This window comes from Elephas maximus, chromosome Y, assembly GCF_024166365.1.
Source record: "Elephas maximus indicus isolate mEleMax1 chromosome Y, mEleMax1 primary haplotype, whole genome shotgun sequence".
In the NCBI taxonomy this organism is placed as follows: Eukaryota; Metazoa; Chordata; class Mammalia; order Proboscidea; family Elephantidae; genus Elephas; species Elephas maximus.
Window position 1 is genome coordinate 14284182 of NC_064847.1, and position 21455 is coordinate 14305636.

Genomic DNA, 21455 nt, shown 5'->3' on the forward strand with positions numbered 1-21455 from the left:
ATAAACCCACACGTATATGATCATTTGATTTTCAATGTGGGTGCTACATCCATTCAACGGGGAAACAATAGTCTCTTTAATAAATGGTGCCAGGAAACTGGATTTCCACATGTAAAAAAATAGAGGAGACCCATATTTCACAGCATAACCAAAAATGGATCGAGGACCTAATTGTAAGAACTAAAATCATAAAACTCCCAGAGGAAAACTTAAGGATAATTCTTTGGGACTTGGTATTTAGGAATGAATTCTGGAATTTCACACCAAAATACAAGATAGATAAGTGGGACTTTATCAAAATTATACACTTTTGTTCATCAAAGGATTTTTATCAACAAAATGAAGAAACAACCCTCAGATAGGAAAAATATTTTGTGGAAGTATGTATCTGATAACTCATTGTCATTGAGTCAGTTCCAATTCACAGAAACTCTGTTGGACAAAGTAGAGCTGCTTCGTAATCTTTACAGAAGCAGACTGCCAGATCTTTCTCCCACAAAGCAGTTGGTGGACTCAAACTGCAAACCTTTCAGTTAGCAGCCAAGCACTTAATCACTGTGCCACCACTGATAAGGGCTTAGTATTCAGAATGTATAGTGAACTCTTACAATCAGCCCAATTTAAAATGGGCAAAGGACCTTGAATAGACATTTCACCAAAGAAGTACACATGCCAACAAGTACTTGAAAAGATGGTTAGTGTCATTTGTCATTAAGGAAATGCAATTCAAAATCACAATGAGATGTCATTTTACCCTATTGAGATGGCCAGGGAGCCCTGGTTAAGAGTGGCAGTTGAAATCTACTACCTGCTGCTTGGAAACGCAATCGGGCAGTTCTGCAGTGTTATATTGGGTCCTTATGAGTGGGAATCAACTCAACAGCAACGGGTTTGGTTTGATTATTTTGGTTAAGATGGCTATGATAAAAAAAAAAAGGAAAACATATTAGCAAGGAGGTGGATAAATTGGAACTCTAATCTGTTGCTGGTGGGGTTGTAAAATGGTACAGCCTCTGTGGAAAACATTTTGGTAGTTCCTCAAAAAGTTAATCATCAACTTCACGTGGAAAGAGAAGAGGCCCTGGATAAGTAAAGCATTACTAAAGAAGAGAAAACAAAGTGGGAGGCCTCACACTACCTGATTTTAGGAACTATTATACCGCTATGGTAGTCAAAGCAGCCTGGTACTGGTAGAAAAACAACTACATAGAAAAATGGAACAGAATTGAGAATCCATATGTAAATTCATCCACCTATGAGGAGCTGATATTTCACAAAGGCCCAAAGTCAGTTAAATGGGGAAGAGGCACTCTCTTTAACAAATGGTGCGGGCATAACTGGATGTTTATCTGCAAAAAAAATGAAACAAGACCCATACCTCACACCATGCACAAAAACTAACTCAAAATGGATTGGAGATCTACATATAAAATCTAAAATGATAAAGATCATGGAAGAAAAAATAGGGACAATGCTAGAGTCCTAATATGTGGCATAAACAGAATACAAAATATAACCAACAATGCACAAACACAGAAGAGAAACTAGATAACTGGGAGCTCCTAAAAATCAAACACTTAAGCTCATCCAAAGACTTCACCAAAAGAGTAAAAAGACAACCTACAAAGTGGGGAAAATATTTTGGCTACAACATATCCAATTAGGGTCTAATCTCTAAAATCTACAAGATACTGCAAAACTGCAGCAACAAAAAGACAAATAACCCAATTAAAAAATGGGCAAAGAGTATGAATAGACATGTCACCAAAGAAGACATTCAGGTAGCTGAAAGAAGGAAATGCTCACAGTCATTAGCCGTTAGACAAATGCAGATTAAAACTACAGTGAGATATCTTACCCTTTCAAGGCTAGCATTAATTCAAAAAACAAATAAATGTTGGAGAGGTTGTGGAGAGACTGGAACACTTATAAACTGCTGGTGGTAATGTAAAATGGTACAACCACTTTGAAAATCTATTTGGTGCTTCCTTAAAAAGCTAGAAATAGAAGTGCCATACGATCCAGCAATCCCACTCCATGGACTATATCCTAGAGAAATAAGAGCCTTTACATGAATAGATATATGTGTACCCATGTTCATTGCAGCACACTTTACAATAGCAAAAAGATGGAAACAACCTATGTGCCTGTCAACAAACAAATGGATAAATTATGTTCTATTCACACGAAAGAATACTACGCACAATAAAGAACAATGATGAATCCACAAAACATCTTGCAAACATGGATAAATCTAGAAGGCATCATGCTAAGTGCAATTAATCTCAAAATGATAAATACTGTATAAAACCACTATTATGTACTCAAGAAAAGGTTTAAACACAGAAGAAAACATTCTTTGTTGGTTACAAGAGTGGGCAGGGAAGGACAGGGGAATTCACTAATAGTAGACAAGAATTATCTTAGGTGAAGGGAAGGACAACACACAATACATGGGAAGTCAGCACAACTGGACTAAACCAAAAGCTAAGTTTCCTGAATACAACTAAATTCGTATAGAATAGCAGGTGTGTGTGTGGGGGGGGGGGGTGTTTAGGGACTATGGTTTCAGGGGACATCTAGATCAGTTGGCATAACAAAGTGTATTAAATATTAAAATGTTCTGCATCCTGCTTTGGTGCATGGCATCAGGGGTCTTGAAAGCTAGCAAGCGGCCATCTAAGATGCAACAGTTTGTCCCAACTCACCTAGAGCAAAGGAGAATGAAGAACAACAAAGACACAAGGAAAATATTAGCCCAGGAGACAAAAGGGCCATATAAACCAGAGACTCCATTAGCCTGAGACCAGAAGAACTGGATGGTGCCCAGCTACCACCAGTGACCACCCTGACAGGGAACGCAACAAGAAGTCCCTGACAGAGCAGGAGAAAAGTCTGGTGCAGAGCTCAAATTCTAGTAAAAAGATCAGACTTACTGGTCTGACTGAGACCAAAGAAACCCAGAAGACGTGGTCCCCGGACTCTCTGTTAACCCAGAACTTAAGCCATTTCTGAAGCCAACTGTTCCAAAAATTAGACTTGACTATAAAACATAAAATAATACTTATGTAGAGTGTTCTTCTTAGTTCAGGTAGATACAGGAGACTAAATGGGCAGCTCCTGTCTGGAAGCAGAAAGAGAAGGCAGAATGGGGTATGAGCAGGTTGAATGGAAACAAAGCCCAGGGAGGAAACGGGAAGTGTGCTGTCACGTCATAGGGATTACAGCTAGGGTCTCATAGCAATACGTGAGTTTTTGTATGAGAAATTAACTTGAGCTGTGAGCTTTCACCTAAAGCACAATAAAAAAAAGTTAAACATAGAATTACCATGTGACCCAGCAATTCTACTTCAAGGCATATATGCAAAAGAATTGATAGCGGGGACTCAAACAGATACTTGTATAGCAATATTTGCTGCAGCATTATTCACGATAGTCAAAAGGTAGAAACGACTCAAATGTCCGTCAACACTTGAATGAATAAACAAAATGTGGTGTATACATTCCATGGAATATAATTCAGACATAATATACAACATGTATGAATCTCGAAAACATTATTTTAGTTGAAATCCTTGTTAGGTGCTGTAGAGTCAGTTCCAACTCTAGCGACCCTGCAAGAGAGAGTAGAACTGCCCCATATGATTTCCAAGGAGTACTTGATGTATTTGAACCTCCAGCCTTTTGGTTAGCAGCTGAACTCTTAACCACTATGCCACCTGGGGTCCATTAGGTAGACACAAATGGACAAAAACTATGATTTCATTAACTTGAAATACCTAGGGTAGGTAAATGCATAGGGACATAAAGTAAAGAGGGAATGGAGAGTTATTGCTTAATGAGTATAGAATTTTTGTTTGGGGGAATGTAAACGCTTTGAAAGTTATGCTGATGATAGTTGCACAACATTGTTACTATTGCATTTTATGCTTAAAAATAGCTAAATGGCAAATTTTATTCTATATATTTATTTTCACGGTAAAGTAAAAAAATTTACAAAAGAAGAAACCCTAAATTGAAAGTTGAAAATAAGTACACAAAAATGATTGTTACTGTACGTATGTGTCTGAAAAATCAGCCAGACAGTATGACGCAGATTAAAAAGATCCCATTCAAGAAAGCATTATGACATGTCAGAAGTTCAGAAGTTAAAAATTCTAAGGATTATATGTGATTATATGGTGGAAACTACAAAGCTTAGTGTATACTTGAAAGAAATCGTGAGTAAATGGAGAGAGAACATGCCTCTATATAAGAAATGAAAAAATGTGGGCTTTATTTCAGTTATTCCTGTTGTTATGGTGATGTTACATGTTTGGCACTTGTATAAGGATTGTCACATTAGTCAGAAATACAAGGTAAAAATAACCAAAATAAATAGACATCTAGCTCACAGGATACTAAAACATAATTCCACCAGTATTTGAGATTATTCTCCTGACAGTAAGTATGTATATAATCTCACAGATAGAAAAAGATTTATGCACAACTGTAAAAGTAGAGTACTTAATGGAAAATATTGGTAGATTAGATCATGCAGTTCTTTTTTTAATTTGTGTCTACCTAAAAATTTCAAATAGAAAATACAGAATCCATTGCAACAAATTACAAACATGAAATACATAGAAATAATAAATAATAAAAATCTTTTAAAAATGAGTAAAAAAGATTACTCTGTCCAAAACTCTAGAACCAAAAGCTCAAAAACCTGCACACTGCAAATACACACATGTAAAAGTGATCCCATTAATTGAGTCAATGAAATGACTCTATTTACCTATCAAATAGGCAGATTTGTTGTTTTTATTAAAGTTGTTTTCATTTTAATGTAAATTGCTAATGTGAACAGAGTTGTGGAGATAGGTACATCCATACCCAATTGGTGAGCTCGTAAATTGACAAAGTGTATCTGGAAGGCAGTTTTGTGACATGTATAGAAAAATGTCAGAGTGCCTTTTTTGTTGCTTCACTTCCAGTTAATGAAATTTGTAAGGAAATCAGGCAGATGTTTAGTGACAAAGATGCATCAAAACTTGGAAACCACGTCTATAGGTATTCCCTGACTTACCACACATTCAAGTCTGACAAAACACACTTAGGACCATGTGTATTTGTTGTTGTACATCTTATCAGTAATAAGTACTACATATAATGTTGCAGCAAGTAATTTGCTGATGTTATCATTCTCAGATGTTCACTGCAGATGTTCAGTGTTATGATTTTACTGTTCAAAACAATGCCATGTAGCAAGCTATTAAAAGTAAAAAAAAAAGAGATATTTGACTTATGTCAGAACCAGTTTACATCACAGCCTAACAGAACCCCAGTGTAAATCAGGGACTACCTATAATCACCAAACTCTGAGAGATTGTTTTGTGGACTATTACATTCATATATAATACAGAAAAATTTAATGATGTGGAAATTTATTTGTAATATGCTGTTTTAAGAGGTTACAAAACTATTACCTAAGTTTTGTTAAAAGGTTAAAGCTGTATGAAAAAGCAGTTACGAGAATGTATTCTTAAATGTTCATTGTGGTGTTCTGTTCGGCAGTGACATTTGAGTTAGTGGGGTTTCTTGTTTTTCTTTTTTAAATCTTTTCATCTCTTCTGCATGAAATTAATTCCCTTTTATGAACTTTTTTTAAAATTTTGTTTTTTAAGGAACACATGGTTGCTTGTGAAGTGATCCAAAGTGTACACTTCATTTTGTATCAGAAGCACTATTCCCCATACTTTTACATGTGAGTTGAAAACAACCTCTTTTTCCAAGTGCAATTTGGGCTTACCCACTTCAGTTCAGTGGAAATTTGTACATTTCTGTTAACTGTGGCTACAGCAGTACATCAACAGGGAACTGCCAGAAATTCAAACCGGACTCAGAGAAGGACATGCAACAAGATATCATTAGTGATGTCAGATAGATCCTGGCTGAAAGCAGAGAATACCAGAAAGATGTTTACCTGTGTGTTACTAACTATGCAAAAGCATTCAACTATGTGGATCATAATAGCTTATGGATAACATTACAAAGAATGGGAATTCCAGAACAATTGTATTCATGAGGAACCGGTACATAGATCAAGAGGCACTTGTTCCAAGAAAACAAGAAGATAACTGCATGGTTTAAAGTTAGGAAAGGTGTGCACTAGGTTTGTATCCTTTCACTATACTTATTCTGTCTGTATGCTGAGTAAATAATACAAGAAGCTGCACTATATGAAGAAGAATGGGGCATCAGGGTTGAAGGAAGGCTCCTTAAAAGCTTGCTTTATGCAGATGACACATCTTGCTTGCTGAAAGTGAACAGGACTTGAAGCACTTACTGATGAAGATCAAAGACCACAGCCTTCAGTATGAATTACACCTCGACATAAAGAAAACAAAAATCCTCACAACTGGACGAATGAGCAACATCATGATAAACAGAGAAAAGATTGAAGTTGTCAGGGATTTCATTTTACTTGGATCCACAGTCAACAACCATGAAAGTTGCAGTCAAGAAATCAAATGACACATTGCGTTGGGCGAATCAGCTGCAAAAGATGTCACCTTGAAGACTAGGGTGCGCCTGACCCAAGCCATAGTGTTTTCTATCACGTCATACACCTGTGAAAATTGGACATTGAGTAAGGAAGACTGAAGAAGAATTGATGCCTTTGAATTATGGTGTTGGTAAAGAATATTGAATATACCATGGACTGCCAAAAGTGTCTTGGAAGAAGTACCTCTAGAATGTTCCTTGGCAGGACTGCGTCTCACATACTTTGGACATGTTATCAGGAGGGATCAGTCCCTGGAGATAGACATCATGCTTGGTAAAGGGTTAGCGAAAAAGAGGAAGACCCTTAATGTGATGGGTTGACACAGAGGCTGTAACAGTGGTCTCAAGCAGAACTGTTGAGAGGATATCACAGGACTGGGCAGTGTTTCATTCTGTTGTACATAGAGTTGCTATGAGTTGGACTTTACAGCACCTAAACGTAACAACAGTAACTTTTATTTGAATAGCAGTAACATTCCCTTAAAGATCATAAATTTTTTTAAATTAATGGTGTATAAATTTTCTGAAATCAATGACATAAGAAATAGATGTTATGACTCCTGGTAGTATCAAATCATATTACCGTGTGGTCTTCCTAATATGCAATTAAAATGCTCATATGTTAGATTTCAATATCTGAAATGAAGGAGCCCTCTAACCTGAACATCTGTCTGCTAGAGTAATAAGTAGATCTGTCTGCCTCACAGCTACTCTGATCACTTATTAATTTATAGGAATACTTAGGTGATAGGAACTTGAAATAATCACAGCTCTGCTGCCCATGGTTGAGCTCATTTCTTTTTTTTCTATCTTTTCAGGTATCTGGCATAATTTTGTCCTTGCACTCTTGGGTATTTTAGCTCTTATTCTCCTCCCAGTAGTTCTCTTGCCATTTTACTACACTGGAGTTGGAGTGCTTATTACTGAAGTTGCTGAGGTAAATAATGGGTGACTTGGGCTGTTCTTTCACCAGATTTGGTGTTAATTGGTGTATCATGTCTAGAACTTTATTCAAGATTTCATGACATACTGATTGTTCAGTTTCTTTGGAAGAAATTACTGTAATCCTTTCAAATTCAGCTTAACAATGGGGAACACATTGACTTTCAAAAATACCGTGACAATTGTTTTTGTTGTGAGTTACAAAGATACTGTCGAGATTACCTACTCATAGTTTGTGGATAAAATAATATCAACATTACTTTTATGCTTAAGTTTATATGTCTGTTTTTTGTTCCAATATGTTTACTCTTAAGAAGTAACAAACATGAAACCTAGGCTAGTAAGGAGAGTTTAATGTCTTCAGCTCTGTACTTCACTGTCCTAGACAATAAATATTGTGATGGCATCAAGACTCCTGCTCAGATACTGGGAAGAGGAAAACTACCTATGAGGAGTTGGCTTACATGATTCATTTTGTTGAAAGTATTTTCTCCATATTTGGGATGATCTTTATATAAAGACTTGTCTTAACAGTTTTATTCCTTGAGGAAATAAAATATTAAGGGCATTCTGGTGACTACTTTGACCCCTCCCCCCGCCCAACATGCATTCATATACACACAAAAAATATCGCTTAGCAGTTTGGGGGAAAACTTTATCATTTTAATATTATGAGTCAGCAAATGGATTATTATTTCAGTTGCCAAACATTCAAAATCTTAGGATTTCCAAGAATCTGTCTTGAATTCAAAACTATTGTAGCTGGATCTTTTCTGCATTGTTCAAATTATTCTCTTAGTGTTCTTAACTACCATTTGCTGACATTAATCATAGCTTTTCTTCACACATTATCTGATTTGGTTTTGGCCTCTTCCTAAGGACTCACCTGCCATTGGAGCCAGAGGCCTTTTTGTGGGAGACCTTGTCACCTATCTGCAGGATTGTCCTGTTACCAATGTGCAAGATTGGAATGAATGTCTAGATACCATCGCATATGAGCCTCAGATTGGATACTGTATAAGTGCATCAACTTTACAACAACTAAGCTTCCCTATAAGAGGTGTGTATATTTCCTGAATATAATGTAATGCTTCAACCACTAGTAATTTCCGTTCATCAATCCTTAGAATATACTGTGCTATGAATTTATTTTGTTCTAGTCTTTTTAAAGCATAAAGTAAAGTAATAATAGGCTCAAACTAGTAGGCATTCTTCTTGGTAAGCTGATGTGAATATACGTTTCTTTAATTATGTACTTTTGCTGAGCATCTAATTGTATAATATCCTGTTTGACTTTCATCGTTTAATTCTTTCTGCTTCCAAAGAGCTAAGTAAATGTTCAAGCTCGACAAGGACCATTAACTAAATTCCAGTAAATACATGCTCTAATATGGTATAATATTATTATGGAAAAAAAATATATATAAACAACAAGCTTTATGAAAGCTTATAGTAGAATAGGTAAAATACTGGCAGTTAATAACAAAATAGCTAAAATCAAACATTCTATATTAATATATTGTTAATCCAAAGCTTTTTATGGGGATATGAAGGAAGACAGGCAGACAAGGTTCCAAGTGGCCTTGAGGGAGATCCAAATTGCAGTCTGATAATAACTTCATGAATGATGGTGGCATGTCTCAGAGCTATTGGTGGTACAGTTGTTTTCTGTGGCAGACATCTAGAAGACATCATGATTGTAAAGAAAACACCCATTCGTGTCATGTATATCAATTTTTTAACACGTAACAGGTAAAGCTGTGGGCTTCCTTGGCTCAAATGAATCAGACCGGTAGCTATTTTGACGAAATTGTGGGAATTCAATTTATTTAAAGTGTGAAAAAATGGAAATTATGCCTATGCTGTATCTTTAAGCCTAGAAATGCCCTGAATGCTTATCCGCATCTACTGTTGTAAAGAAGTATGATTAATCAATGAATTCACTGAAGTATTTTGTGTATGGCAAGGGTAAGATAGTCATAACTGATTAAAAACATTTTTTTCTAGTATGACCCATGTTTTACATATACATTAAAAGTCAAGAGAATAGTATAAATTACCCCGATGGGTCTCTCTACCAGCTTCAAAAATTAAAAACATTTTTACCAATTTTTAAAACCTATGATCTCACCAGTATATTAAGCAAGCATCCTGTTATATCATCCACTAACCTCAGAGTATACATTTCTTGGATAGTGACTTCTTAAAAACATTGCTATAGTGTCCTAATCATACCTAAATAATTAACAATGATTTGTGATGCCCAGGTTACATTCACTTTTCCCTAATTATCTATTTGGAGTTGTTTTGTTTTATTTGATTTTTATATGTTATAAGCCTTTTTTAAATTTATAACATTTTCCACTCCTTTTCTGAAACCTCTTTTATTTGTTGAAGTTGAGTCATTTGTTTTGTAGAATTTTCTAAAATCTGGACTTGTCTGTTTGTGTCTGCCCCCATAATGTCATTATCATGTTCATCTCCCTTCACATTTCCTATAAACTGTTCATTAGGTCTATAGGCTTGATTAGAATCAGAATCTATATTATTTTTGGCAAGAATATTTCTTAAGTAGTGCTTGGTACTTCCTGTCAGATCACATCAGGAGGCACATTGTTAATGGTTGCGTCACTTTGAACAGTACTAAGATCATTAAGTGGCATAACCAGATTTTTAAAGTTTAAATGTTAGTGAACGTTTCCTTTATTTGAGAAGTGATTGTATCTTCCAAGTGAGGCAAGATTGATTTGTAATTTGGAATGTGGTCTTCAGTAAGAAAAATAATTCGTTATTTCATTTTAGATCTTTTACTAGTTTTCTTATAGTTCCTATAAAAATTTCTTAAAATATCGATTTACAAAAGTTAAAATGATTCATTAATCAGGAAACGTACCTCTAATTGGAATCTTAGAGTCTATAAATATCATTTAACATGTATACTAGATTGAATTTAATGGCAGACTTTTCCACTGGAGCTATAGACATTTAAAAAAGCCACGGATTTACAACATTTTACATATGTCTGAGTAACTTTTTTATTCTTCCTTTTGGATAGAGGTGAAGGATACACCTGAATTTGGGGGCAGTCATCCAAATGATACTCATGTTCAATTTAGGATGGAATTTGGTATGTTGTTGTTAATGGCTCTTGAGTCATTTCTGATGCATGTGTATAGGATAGAACAACTTCATAGTGCTTTCAAGGCTGTGACCTTTCAGAAGCAGGTTGCAGGCCTGTCTTCTGAGGCACCTGTGGGTGGATTTGAATCACTAACCTTTCAGCTAATAGTTGAATGCTTAACTGTTTGAGCCACCCAGGGACTACAGGGGGAATTTTGTATACATAACTTAAATTCTAGGAATAAACATTACTTCAGAACAGTGAAGTCACCCTTAAAGGATCTGACCCAACCAATCATTTCTGAACTATTTTTTCATTTTCTCAGGTACAGTATTAAATTTTAAGGTATTTCCTAAGATTGCTCTTGAGCAAGATAGCAATGTAAGTACCTACATGTTCTCGTCCCTTCACAGAAACGCACACACACAAAAAGCAGAAACTAGCAGAGCCAGCCTTATCACAACTGTGAAAAACGGTCAAAATTTTACAACGCAGTGAATGCTGAATCAAGAAAAAAGGTTTCCTACATGCCTGTGTCCCACATCTTTTCTGGTTTGATGGTGGTCTTAAAGTGGTGGCCTCTGGCTCCAGAGAAAGCAAACCAGACCTTATTCACAAATTATTGTGTATGTCCATTCTAACACATCTGGTGGATACCTAAAGGACTGAGCCAAAACACTCATCTGTGTTTGACTTAACTCACACATGGTGGTAAAGCAGTAAGTAGGCATTGCACCAAAATTTTAACTGCCTATAGATAGCAGTGGCTAAAGAGTGCAATTGAGGCGTAGAACAGATGCCTAAATACTGGGAGGAGAAGTCATGTAATATGTATTGGTTTGTTTCCCCTCTGACATTCAAGGAAATATCTGTCAAAACAATAGCGAAACTCAAGCTGAGGGCAGATTCTTCAGAGACCACACACAACTAGGAAGGTAGTCTTTATAAATACAGGGGAATCTACAAGGTCAACAGACTGCTATAACTTTCAGCAATCAAAAAGACAGTAAACCAATGAGAAGGGGAAAAAATCTGATTCAAATAGCCACTTTTCAAAAAAAATAAAAATCACAAAACATACAAAGAGATAGGGAAGGATGACTCATTAAAAAGAACAAATTAAAGTCACAGAAACTGTCCCTGAGGAAGGCTAGATAATGGACTTACTTTAAATGATTTTTGTGAAGAATGTATTAAATATTCTTCAAAGAGCTAAAAGAAAATAGGAAAACTATAGGCAAAACAAGAATGTAAATAAAATGGAATTACAGAAATTCTTGTGCTGAAAAATACATTAATGGAAATCAAAGGGTTCAACCACAGATTTGAGCTAGTAAAAAGAATCAGTGACCCTGAAGATTGAGCAATTGAAATTATCAAGTCTCAGGAGAAAAATTTAAAAAAAAAATGAGAAAAGGGAACACAACCTAGTGAATTTGTGAGACACAGTCAAGTGCATCAATTTATGCATTGTGGTTGATAAATACATAGTATGGCTTCTGAACAACATAAGGATGTCAGCTTTTATTGCTCCTATTCAACATTGTACCAGAAGTTCTAGCCAGAGCAGTTAGTCAAGAAAAAGCATCCAAATTGGAAGAGAAGAAGTAAAATTAGCTCTGTTCCCAAGTAACCTGATTTTATATGTAGAAAATTCCAAAAAAAATCTACAAGAAAGCTGCAAAAGCTAGTAAGTGAATTCAGCAATGTGGCAGAGTAGATAATCAACATGTGAACAGCAGTTATGCCTTATGCATAAGCAGTAAACAGTCTGAAAAGGAAATCAAGAAAATAATGCCATTTTCAAAAGCACCTAGAGGAATAAAATACTTAAGAATACATTTTATCATAAAGGTGAAAGACCATTTCATTGAAAACCATACAACATTACTGAAAGAAATTAAAGAATACTTAAATGAAAAGATGTCCCATGTAACAGACTAGAAGACTTAACATAGTAAAATGTCATTAATACCTGAGGCAGTCTATCAAAATTCCAACAGGCTTTCTTACCCAAATGGAAAAGTGAATATTCAGTTCGTATGAAATTGCAAGATGTTCTGAATGCCAAAAATCAATCTTAAAAAAGAAAAAAAAAACAAATTAAGAGGACTCAGACTTCTCTAATTTCAAAGCATACTATACAATCACAGTAATCTTAACAATCAAAAAAGTATTGTTATTAGAATAGACAGCAAATGTAATGTAAGTGAGAGTCCAGAAATAATCCCATACATCTACGATCCCATTTTGATGAAAGTGCCGGGCATATTCTATGGGTAAAGAATTGTTGCTGTTAGCTGCCATCAAGTCAATTTCAACTCATGGTGACCCCATGTGTAGACTAGAACCACCCCATAGGGTTTCCAAAGCTGTAACTTTTCAGAAGCAGATCACCGGGATTATCTTCCACAGTACCTCTGTCTGGGTTTGAATCATCAGCCTTTTAGCTGGCATGAGTGCTTTTAGCCATTTGGCCAACCAGGGACTCTGGGTAAAAACAGTCTGTTTTATCAGTGATTCTGGGACAACTGGGTTTCCACATAAAAAGTGTAAAGTTGGACCCAGACCTCGCACCATATGTAATTAGCTCAAAGTTGATTGATGATCTTAATGTAAGAACTCTTAGAAGAAAACATGAACGTTTTCGATTTCATGACCTTGTTTTTGATGGTGTATTCTAAGATGTGACACCAAAAACAGGAGAAATCAAAGCGAAGATAAATGAATTATACTTCTTCAGTATGAAAATATTTTGTACATCAAAGGAATTCATCTTGAAAGTATAGAGACAACCTACAAAATGGGAGAAAATATTATGGAATCATACATCATACAATTTAATATCCAGAAAACGTAAAGAACTGCTACAGTTTCCAACAAAAAGACAAAAGCCCAACTACAAAGTGGACAGAGGACTTGAAGAAACATTTTTGCAATGATACACAAATGACCAATAAGCACACAAAAAAGGTGTTCAGTGTTTTTAGTCATTAAGAAAATGCAAATCAAAACCACAATGAGATATGACTTCAAACCCACTGTTGTTGTTAAGTGCCATGGAGTCAGTTCTGACTCATAGAGACTCTGTACAACAGAACAGAACACTGCCTGGTCTAGTGCCATCCTCATAATTGTTGTGCTTGACCTCGTTGTTGCAGCTATCGTGTCAGTCCATCTCATTGTAAGGTCTTCCACTTTTTCAGTCACCCTCTACCAAGCTTGATGTCTTTCTCCAGGGACGGCTCCCTCCTGATAGCATGTCCAAAGTAAATGAAACAAGTCTTGCCATCCTTGTGTCCAAGGAGCACTCTGGCTATACTTCTTCCAGGACAGATCTGTTCATTCTTTTGACAGTCCACGGTATATCCAATATTCTTCACCAAAACTGTAGTTTAAAGGCATCAATTCTTCTTCAGTCTTCCTAATTCACTGTCCGGCTTTCACATGCATATAGTTGTTGTTAAGTGCCATCAAGATGATTTCAGCTCATATCAAGAGAACAAAACACCTGCCCAGTCCTGCATCATCCTCATGATTGTTGTTATGCTTCAGCCCATTGTTACAGCCACTGGGCCAATCAATCTGGTTACAGGTCTTCCTCATTTTCACCGACTCTCTCCTTTACCAAGCATCATCTCATTCTCTGGGGACTGGTCCCACCTTATAAGCTATCCAAAGTATGGTTGAGACAAAGTCTCACCATCCTCCCTTCTAAAGAGAGTGCTGGCTATACTTCTTCCAAGACAGATCTGTTCTTTCTTTTGTCAGTTAAAGATGGAATTATTATATGACCCACCAATTCCACTCCTAGGTATTGACCTAGGAGTTTTGAAAGCAGAGACTCAAACAGACACTTGTACATCAGTGTTCACTGCAGCATGATTTTGCAGTAGCCTAAAGGTGGAAACCACCCAAGTATACACCAACGGGTGATTGGGTAAACGAAATATGGTATAGACATATAATGATACATTATTCAGCCATAAAGAGAAATGAAATTCTGCTACATGCCATGTTATGGGTGAACCTTAAATACTTAGCCATTTGTGCCACAGGGGCTCCCCTAATGATTGTACAGAATTAAAAAGGATTATAAGAGAATAAACAGTTGAATGCGAACAAGTTAAATAATCTAGGTGAAATGGACAAATTCCTAACACACAAACTATCTATACTCAAGAAGAAATGGGAAATCCCCACAGATGGGTGACAAATGCAAGTGTTAATTTAGTTATCCAGAGCATCCCAATGGAAGAACTTCTAGAGGGACTGGAGCAAGATGGCAGGCGAAGCTGCTAAATGTTTCTGTTCCCTGACAATAAACATAAATAAAATAAAACAATGTAGTGGAACCAGCAGACTCAGAACTCTAGTAATGGTCAAAGAGTTACAGCATCTAAGAGGGAGCTGATGAAGGAATAAAGCAACCTTCAGACAGTAGGAAAGCTTGTATCTCTATTGTATATACTCTTCCCACCACTGTCCTGGTGGTGCAGTGGTTATGAAGTATGGCTGCTAGCCAAAAGGTTGGCAGTTCAAATCCATCAGCTGCTCTTTGGAAAACATATGGGGCAGTTCTACTCTGTCCTATGGTTTGCTATGAGTTGGAATCAACTCAATGGCAAGGGGCTTTTTTTTTTTTTTAATGGTTCTTCTCACCTCTGCAGCAGTGGGGACTACAACAGACCCAGTGCAGCTGGTTGGAAACAGTGAGCCACATTTTCCTTTGGCTCTGACATGTGGAAAATTGACTTAGCTCTTACTGGCAGACTTTTGTGTGTGATTTTTTATATCTTGTTGGGGGCTGTCCGAAGGACTAAGTATGCGTGATCCTCTAAGAATAATCAGCTCCCATGCTCCACAGGATGGGGAGGAAGCAGTGAGCATTGCCTGCAGTCTGTAATTGCCTTGTATCCCCTGAGGTTAATTAGCATAATTTAAACAATAGGCACCTAGGGGCCAAAAGAGAAGGGCTGCTATGAGAGTTTTCTGCAAAAGTTAGAATGTTTGAAGCAAAGTGTAGTAATGCAAAATGGCAGATTAGGACCTTTTAAAGGTTTTTCCCTCCACCATATCACCTGTTGTGCCCAGGAAAGAGCAACTGAAATGAACTATCCAGGGACTCTAGAAACAGATGCCTAAATCAACCAGGGAAGTACTTAATGAAGGGGTGAGCTGCTTATCTTTCCTGGGTAAATCGTGTGTGCCAAACAGCTACCATCCCCCACTTACAGCAGAGATGGAAATGGTGGTCCATATTCCTGGAGTGGCTGGCTAGTGTCAATGTGGGCAGTGGGGACATTGCCCTCAAAGTTCTGGCATTCAGAGTTTGCACAGTTCCTGGTGGTACACTGAAAGGTTTAGACAATTGTGGAGATTTTGGCCCTTTCACAGCAGGAGCTTGTCCCTGCCAGCAGACTCAAAAGGCTAGCACACCCTCTGGTAGAATCAGTCGGGCCCACTGACTGACTGCAGAGATAACATAATTAGAACACACAGTTTGCAGAAAAGTAGCTTGGAAAAGGTACTGAACAAATAGCTACAGTCTACCTCAAGGAACAACAGCAATCCTGAGAATTGAGAGAATCAGATATTTTCTCTATTCTGCTGTTCGTTTCCTGAAGTACAAAAAACACTGCTTTGAGTTGCTATCAGCACATAGCTTCCAGACAAGAGTTATTGCTAGCAATGCACATTTTGGAAGGCAGTCTTCACAATAACAGAGGAGGTTGTTGAAGAGATAGACTATTACAGTGTTTAGTGATTAGAAAGAAAGAAAATTGTGATCCCAAGAGAACGGAAATCTGAGCTGTAGAATAGCATTATATTGAAATGGCCCAGTTCCAAACAAAGAACAAAAGATAAACCTTTCAGAAGAATAACGCAAAGAGAAGGAATCAGCCATACAGAAGTCCAGATTATGGACACATTAAAAGGCTTTAAAAGAGCAATATTCAATGTGCTTAAAGAACTAAAAGAAAATACAGACAATGATCATCTAAAAACAATAAGGATACCAAATGAGAATTTCAATAAAGAGAAACTATAGCCCCAAAATTATTGCCCTGAGATAATCTTTAAATCTTAAGCCATTTATAATCCTTGAAGTGTTCTTTAAACCAAATAACTTAAAAAGAAACCCAAACTGGTTACTACGGAGTGAATTTGAACTCATAGAAACCCTATGAGATGAAGTACAGCTACGCGATAGGATTTACCAGGCTATAATCTTTACAGGAACAGACTGCCACATCTTCTGCCAAACATTTAAACCGCTGCACCACCAGGGTTTCCTAAACAAAAACAAAGTTCCAAGTAGTGCCTAGTGGATTCAAACTGCCGGCCTTTTGGTAAGCATCCGTAGCACTTAACTACTTCACCACCAGGGTTTCCAGAACAAAACAGTTTAGCTTAATTTTAAAGAATGTCTACCTTGAGCACTACATGCTTGTAAAGAACTACATATATGGGTTTAAATTGACAACAGCACCTTGAAAGCTTAGATAGGACTGTTTAGGGAGCAGTGAGTTAATATGGGGGAAACAATTCAGAAAAAGAAGGCAAGAATTTTTGCACAACTTGAAGAATGTAGTCAGTTTCACTGAAATGTACCTCTAGAAATTATTGAATTGGTGTATGTTCTGCTGTGTATATTTTCAACAACAACAACAAAAAAGGTTTTTAAAAAGAGATGGAAACTGTATTTTAAAAAGAGCCAGACAGAAATATTGGATCTGAGGAATACAATAACTGAAATAAAAAATTCAGTGAAGAGACTCAGCAACATATCTGAGTTGGGAGAAGAATTGGTGACATAGAGGACGAGATGGTCGAAATTATTGTGTCTCAGGAGCAACAGCAGAAAATTAAAAAATAACATTAACACCAGATGGAATCCTGTGACACTGTCAAGTGAACCAACATACACATCATGGGAACCCACAAAGAAGAGAAAGAAAGGGAGAGAAAAAATATTTGAAAAGGTGATAATAGAAAACTACAGATTATATGAAGATCATGGACTTAAAAATCTAAGAACCCAATGAAGTCTAAGTAAAGTAAACCCAAAGAGACCCACAATGCAACACATTGTAATTAAACTCTTAACAACCAAAGATAAAGAATCCTGAAAGCAGCAAAAGAGAAGTAAACTGTCACAGGGAATCCTCAGTAAGATTAAGTGACAATGTCTCCTCAGAAACTTTGGAAGCCAGAAGGTAATGGCATATATAAGGTGGTGGAAGAAAAAAAAAAAAAAAAACTGTTAAATTTATCAAAAAAAAAAAAAAAAACTTCAAATATGAGGGTAAAATTAAGACATTCTCATATAAACAGAAACTGAAGAACTTTGTTATGATCTAGCCTACCTTACGACAGATGCTAAGGGACATTCCTCAAATGGAAAGGAAAGGAGTCTAGACACTTGCTCAAAGCTGTACATAGCGACAAAAAAGATTTCCAGTAAAGGTAATGTTAAGGACAAATGCAAGGGTCAGTTTTATGCTATTTTTGGTTGGTAATTTTAGTTGTTATGTTCTACAAACTTTATAATGCCAAATAGATTTTTTTACAAAGTTTTTTTTTTTTTTTTAATGAACACGTAATTTAGAAGGCTGTGTTAGTGATAACAGATACTAAGAGGGGAGAAAGAATAGAGTTGTTCTATGTCACTGAAATTAAGATGGTATCAAGTTAAATTAGGTTGTTATAAATTTGAAATCTTAAATGTAATCTGGTTAACTACAAGGAAAATATCCACAGAGAAGGAAATTAAGGGTTCAATTTAAAAAAAAGCCACTGAGCACAAATAATGGCAATATTGGAATAAATGATGGGCAAAGAAGGTATAAGACATGAAAAATAGCAAGATGATAGAAATAAGTTCTTCCTTAACAGTTATCACATTAAATGTAATTGAATTAAATGATCAAAGCGAAAGTCAGAGAGTGGCAGAATGGATTAAAAAATAAACAAAAAACATGATATATCTGTACGCTTGCTACAAGAGACACATCTGAGGCCCAAAGACACAAACAGGTTGAAAGTGAAAGGCTGAGAAAAAAAAATCCATGCAAATAGGAACAGAGAAGGAGCTGGAGTGGCTATAATGATATCAGATAAAATAGATTTTAAATGAAAAGCTATTATGGGACACAAAGGACATTAGATGATGATAAAAAGGTCAAGTCATGAGGAAGATATAACAATTTTATGTATAGCTGTTTTTAGAGCCCAATTACATGAAGCAAATCCTGACAGTACTATAGAGAGTAACACCTCTACAATAAAAATTGGAGACTTCAATACCCCACTCTCAGTAATAGAGAGAATGTTTAGAAAGAAGATAAACAATGAAACAGAGGATTGAATAACACTGTAAGTCCATTAGACCTAACATATATATACAGAGCACTTCACCCAACAACAGAACAATAACACTCTCTTCTCCAGTACACCTGAGTTATTCGCCAGAATAGACTGTATGTTAGATCACGTAACAAATATCAATTTATTTCAAAAGATTGAGATCATACAAAATATCTCCTCTGTTCTCAGTGGAATGAAGCTGAAGTCAGTAGCAAAAGGAAAACTGGAAAATACACAAATATGTAGAAATTAAACAACATGCTATTAAATAAACAACTTGGAGTTGAATGACAATGAAAGCACAAAAATCTATGGAATGCAACAAAGGCAGTCTTCAGAGGGAAATTTAGAGACTTAAATTTGTTTAAAAAGAACACAGAGCTCAAATCAATAGCCTAAGTCTAAAATTTGAAGAGCTGTAAAAAGAGCAATTTATACCTAAAGTTATGATAGGGAAGGAAATCACAAAGATCAGAGCAAGCATAAATGAAATAGATAATAGAGGAACAGTGGAGAGAATCAGTGAAACCAGAAGTTGGTTCTTTGAAAAGATTAATAAAATCAGCCAACATTTAGCCAGACTCACAAAGAAAAAAAAGAGAGGAGAGATGCAAATAAATAAAAGTGCAGACATAACAACTGACTCAACAAATAAAAAGGATCATAAGAAAATACTATGAATGATTGTACACCAACAAACTTGATAACTTAGATAAAATGGAAAGATTTCTAGAAACATGAAATCTACCTAAATTGACTCAATAGTAGTCTCAACAGACCTGTAACAAGTAAAGAGATTGCATAAGACATCAAAACCGCCCCCAAAATAACAACAAAAACTCTGGGCCATGGAGGGACCCCAGAGGTTGTGGCCCCCGGACTCTGTTAGTCCAGGACTGGAACTATTCCCGAAGCCAACTCTTCAGACAGGAATTGGACTGGCCTAAAAGACAGAAAATGATACTGATGAGGAGTGAGCTTCTTGGCTGAAGTAGACACAGGAGACTACATCGGTAGTCCTGTCTGGAGGCAAGATGAGAAGGCAGAGGGGGGACAGGAGCTGGTTGAATGGACACGAGGAATACAGGATGGAGAGAAGGAGTGTGTTGTCACATTAAGAGAAGAGCAGCTGCTAGGGTCACATAGCAAGGTGTGTAAGTTTTTGTATGAGAGACTGACTTGATTTGTAAACTTTCACTTAAAGCACAGTAAAAATAAAAAATAAGAAAAAATCCTGGGCCAGGTGGCTTCATTGGGGGAATTCTACAAACATTTAAAGAAAAATTGACACCACCCCTGCTCAACTCTTCCAAACAAAAGAGGAGGGAAAGGGAACACTCTCTAATTCATTCTATGACTACCAAACTGAATCCAACAGTGTATTAGAAGGATTTGACACCATGACTAGGTAGAATTTATTCCAGGATTGCAAGGATGGTTTAACATTAGCAAAGCCATCAACGTAATACACTACATTAATAGAACATATGAAAAGCACCACAGATGTCAGTCCACACAGAGAAGGCATTTGAGGAAAATCCAGCATCCTTTCATGATAAAAAAGACAACAGGCTAGAAATAGAAGGGAAATTCCTCAAAGGGCATTTACGAAAAAGTCAAAGCTAACGTCATACTCAATGAAGAAGGAGTGAGGGTGTTCCCCTTAAGATCAGAAGAAGACAAGGGTGCTTTTTCTTAACACTGCTATTTAATATTGTACTGTAAGTGCTAGCTAGAGCAATAAGGCAAGAAAAACAAGCAAAAAGAAAAACACTGCATGATGAAGCAGTAGATTATATTGATAAGTTCTATTAAAATTTGACTTCATGTAGTTCTACATTTAATAACCCAATATAACTACTGTAATAAACCTTTGAAAATTATAGTAAATAGTATCTTTGATTTACCATCATTTTACCTGATTTTCCTCAAAGGCTGTGCCATAATCGCTTGAGACAGTAAGATAATTTTAAATAGTTGTTTACATTTTGCTTATAAATTTCTAACATTCAAGAAACTGTTGAATATATATATAAATGAAATTTCTGAAGAATTTTACTGTCTCTTTGCTTCAGCATTGCCAAGTACAGTGTAAAGTGAAAAATTATTTACAAGTAAAGAAATACTATGATGTAGCACTCTGAAAGATGGTACTTCAAAAGCAATCAACTAACCAGCCATAGGTGAAGGGGTAAAAAGTACTATTCCAAGAGCCAGCTTTGGTGGTTTTAATTTTAGTGCATTTACTCTGTTTTATATTTACACATTTATTCTTCATCCTTCAATGTCAGCCTGTTTAGCAACACATCACTTAGGGCTTCAAGTGGGGTTTGGCCAAATATGTATAACCTGGTTTTAAAATCAAGCTCATCATGAGAACATATGAACACCACATACGTAATTTAAGATTTACACATAGAAAGCTCTGTGCAGTTGGTTTTGGGAAATAACACCACTGAGGTAGCTAGAGAATGAA

General features: G+C 36.2%; 1 protein-coding gene across 1 annotated transcript in view; it reads left to right on the forward strand.

Annotated features, from left to right (window-relative positions):
- Positions 1 to 21455, forward strand: part of LOC126069869 (membrane-bound transcription factor site-2 protease-like) — a 95060-nt gene that overhangs the window by 38140 nt on the left and 35465 nt on the right. Inside the window, exons 6-7 of the mRNA XM_049873504.1 lie at positions 7365 to 7483; positions 8368 to 8548. Of these exons, the coding sequence (XP_049729461.1) occupies positions 7365 to 7483; positions 8368 to 8548 (300 nt within the window). The remainder of the gene's footprint in view (positions 1 to 7364; positions 7484 to 8367; positions 8549 to 21455) is intronic.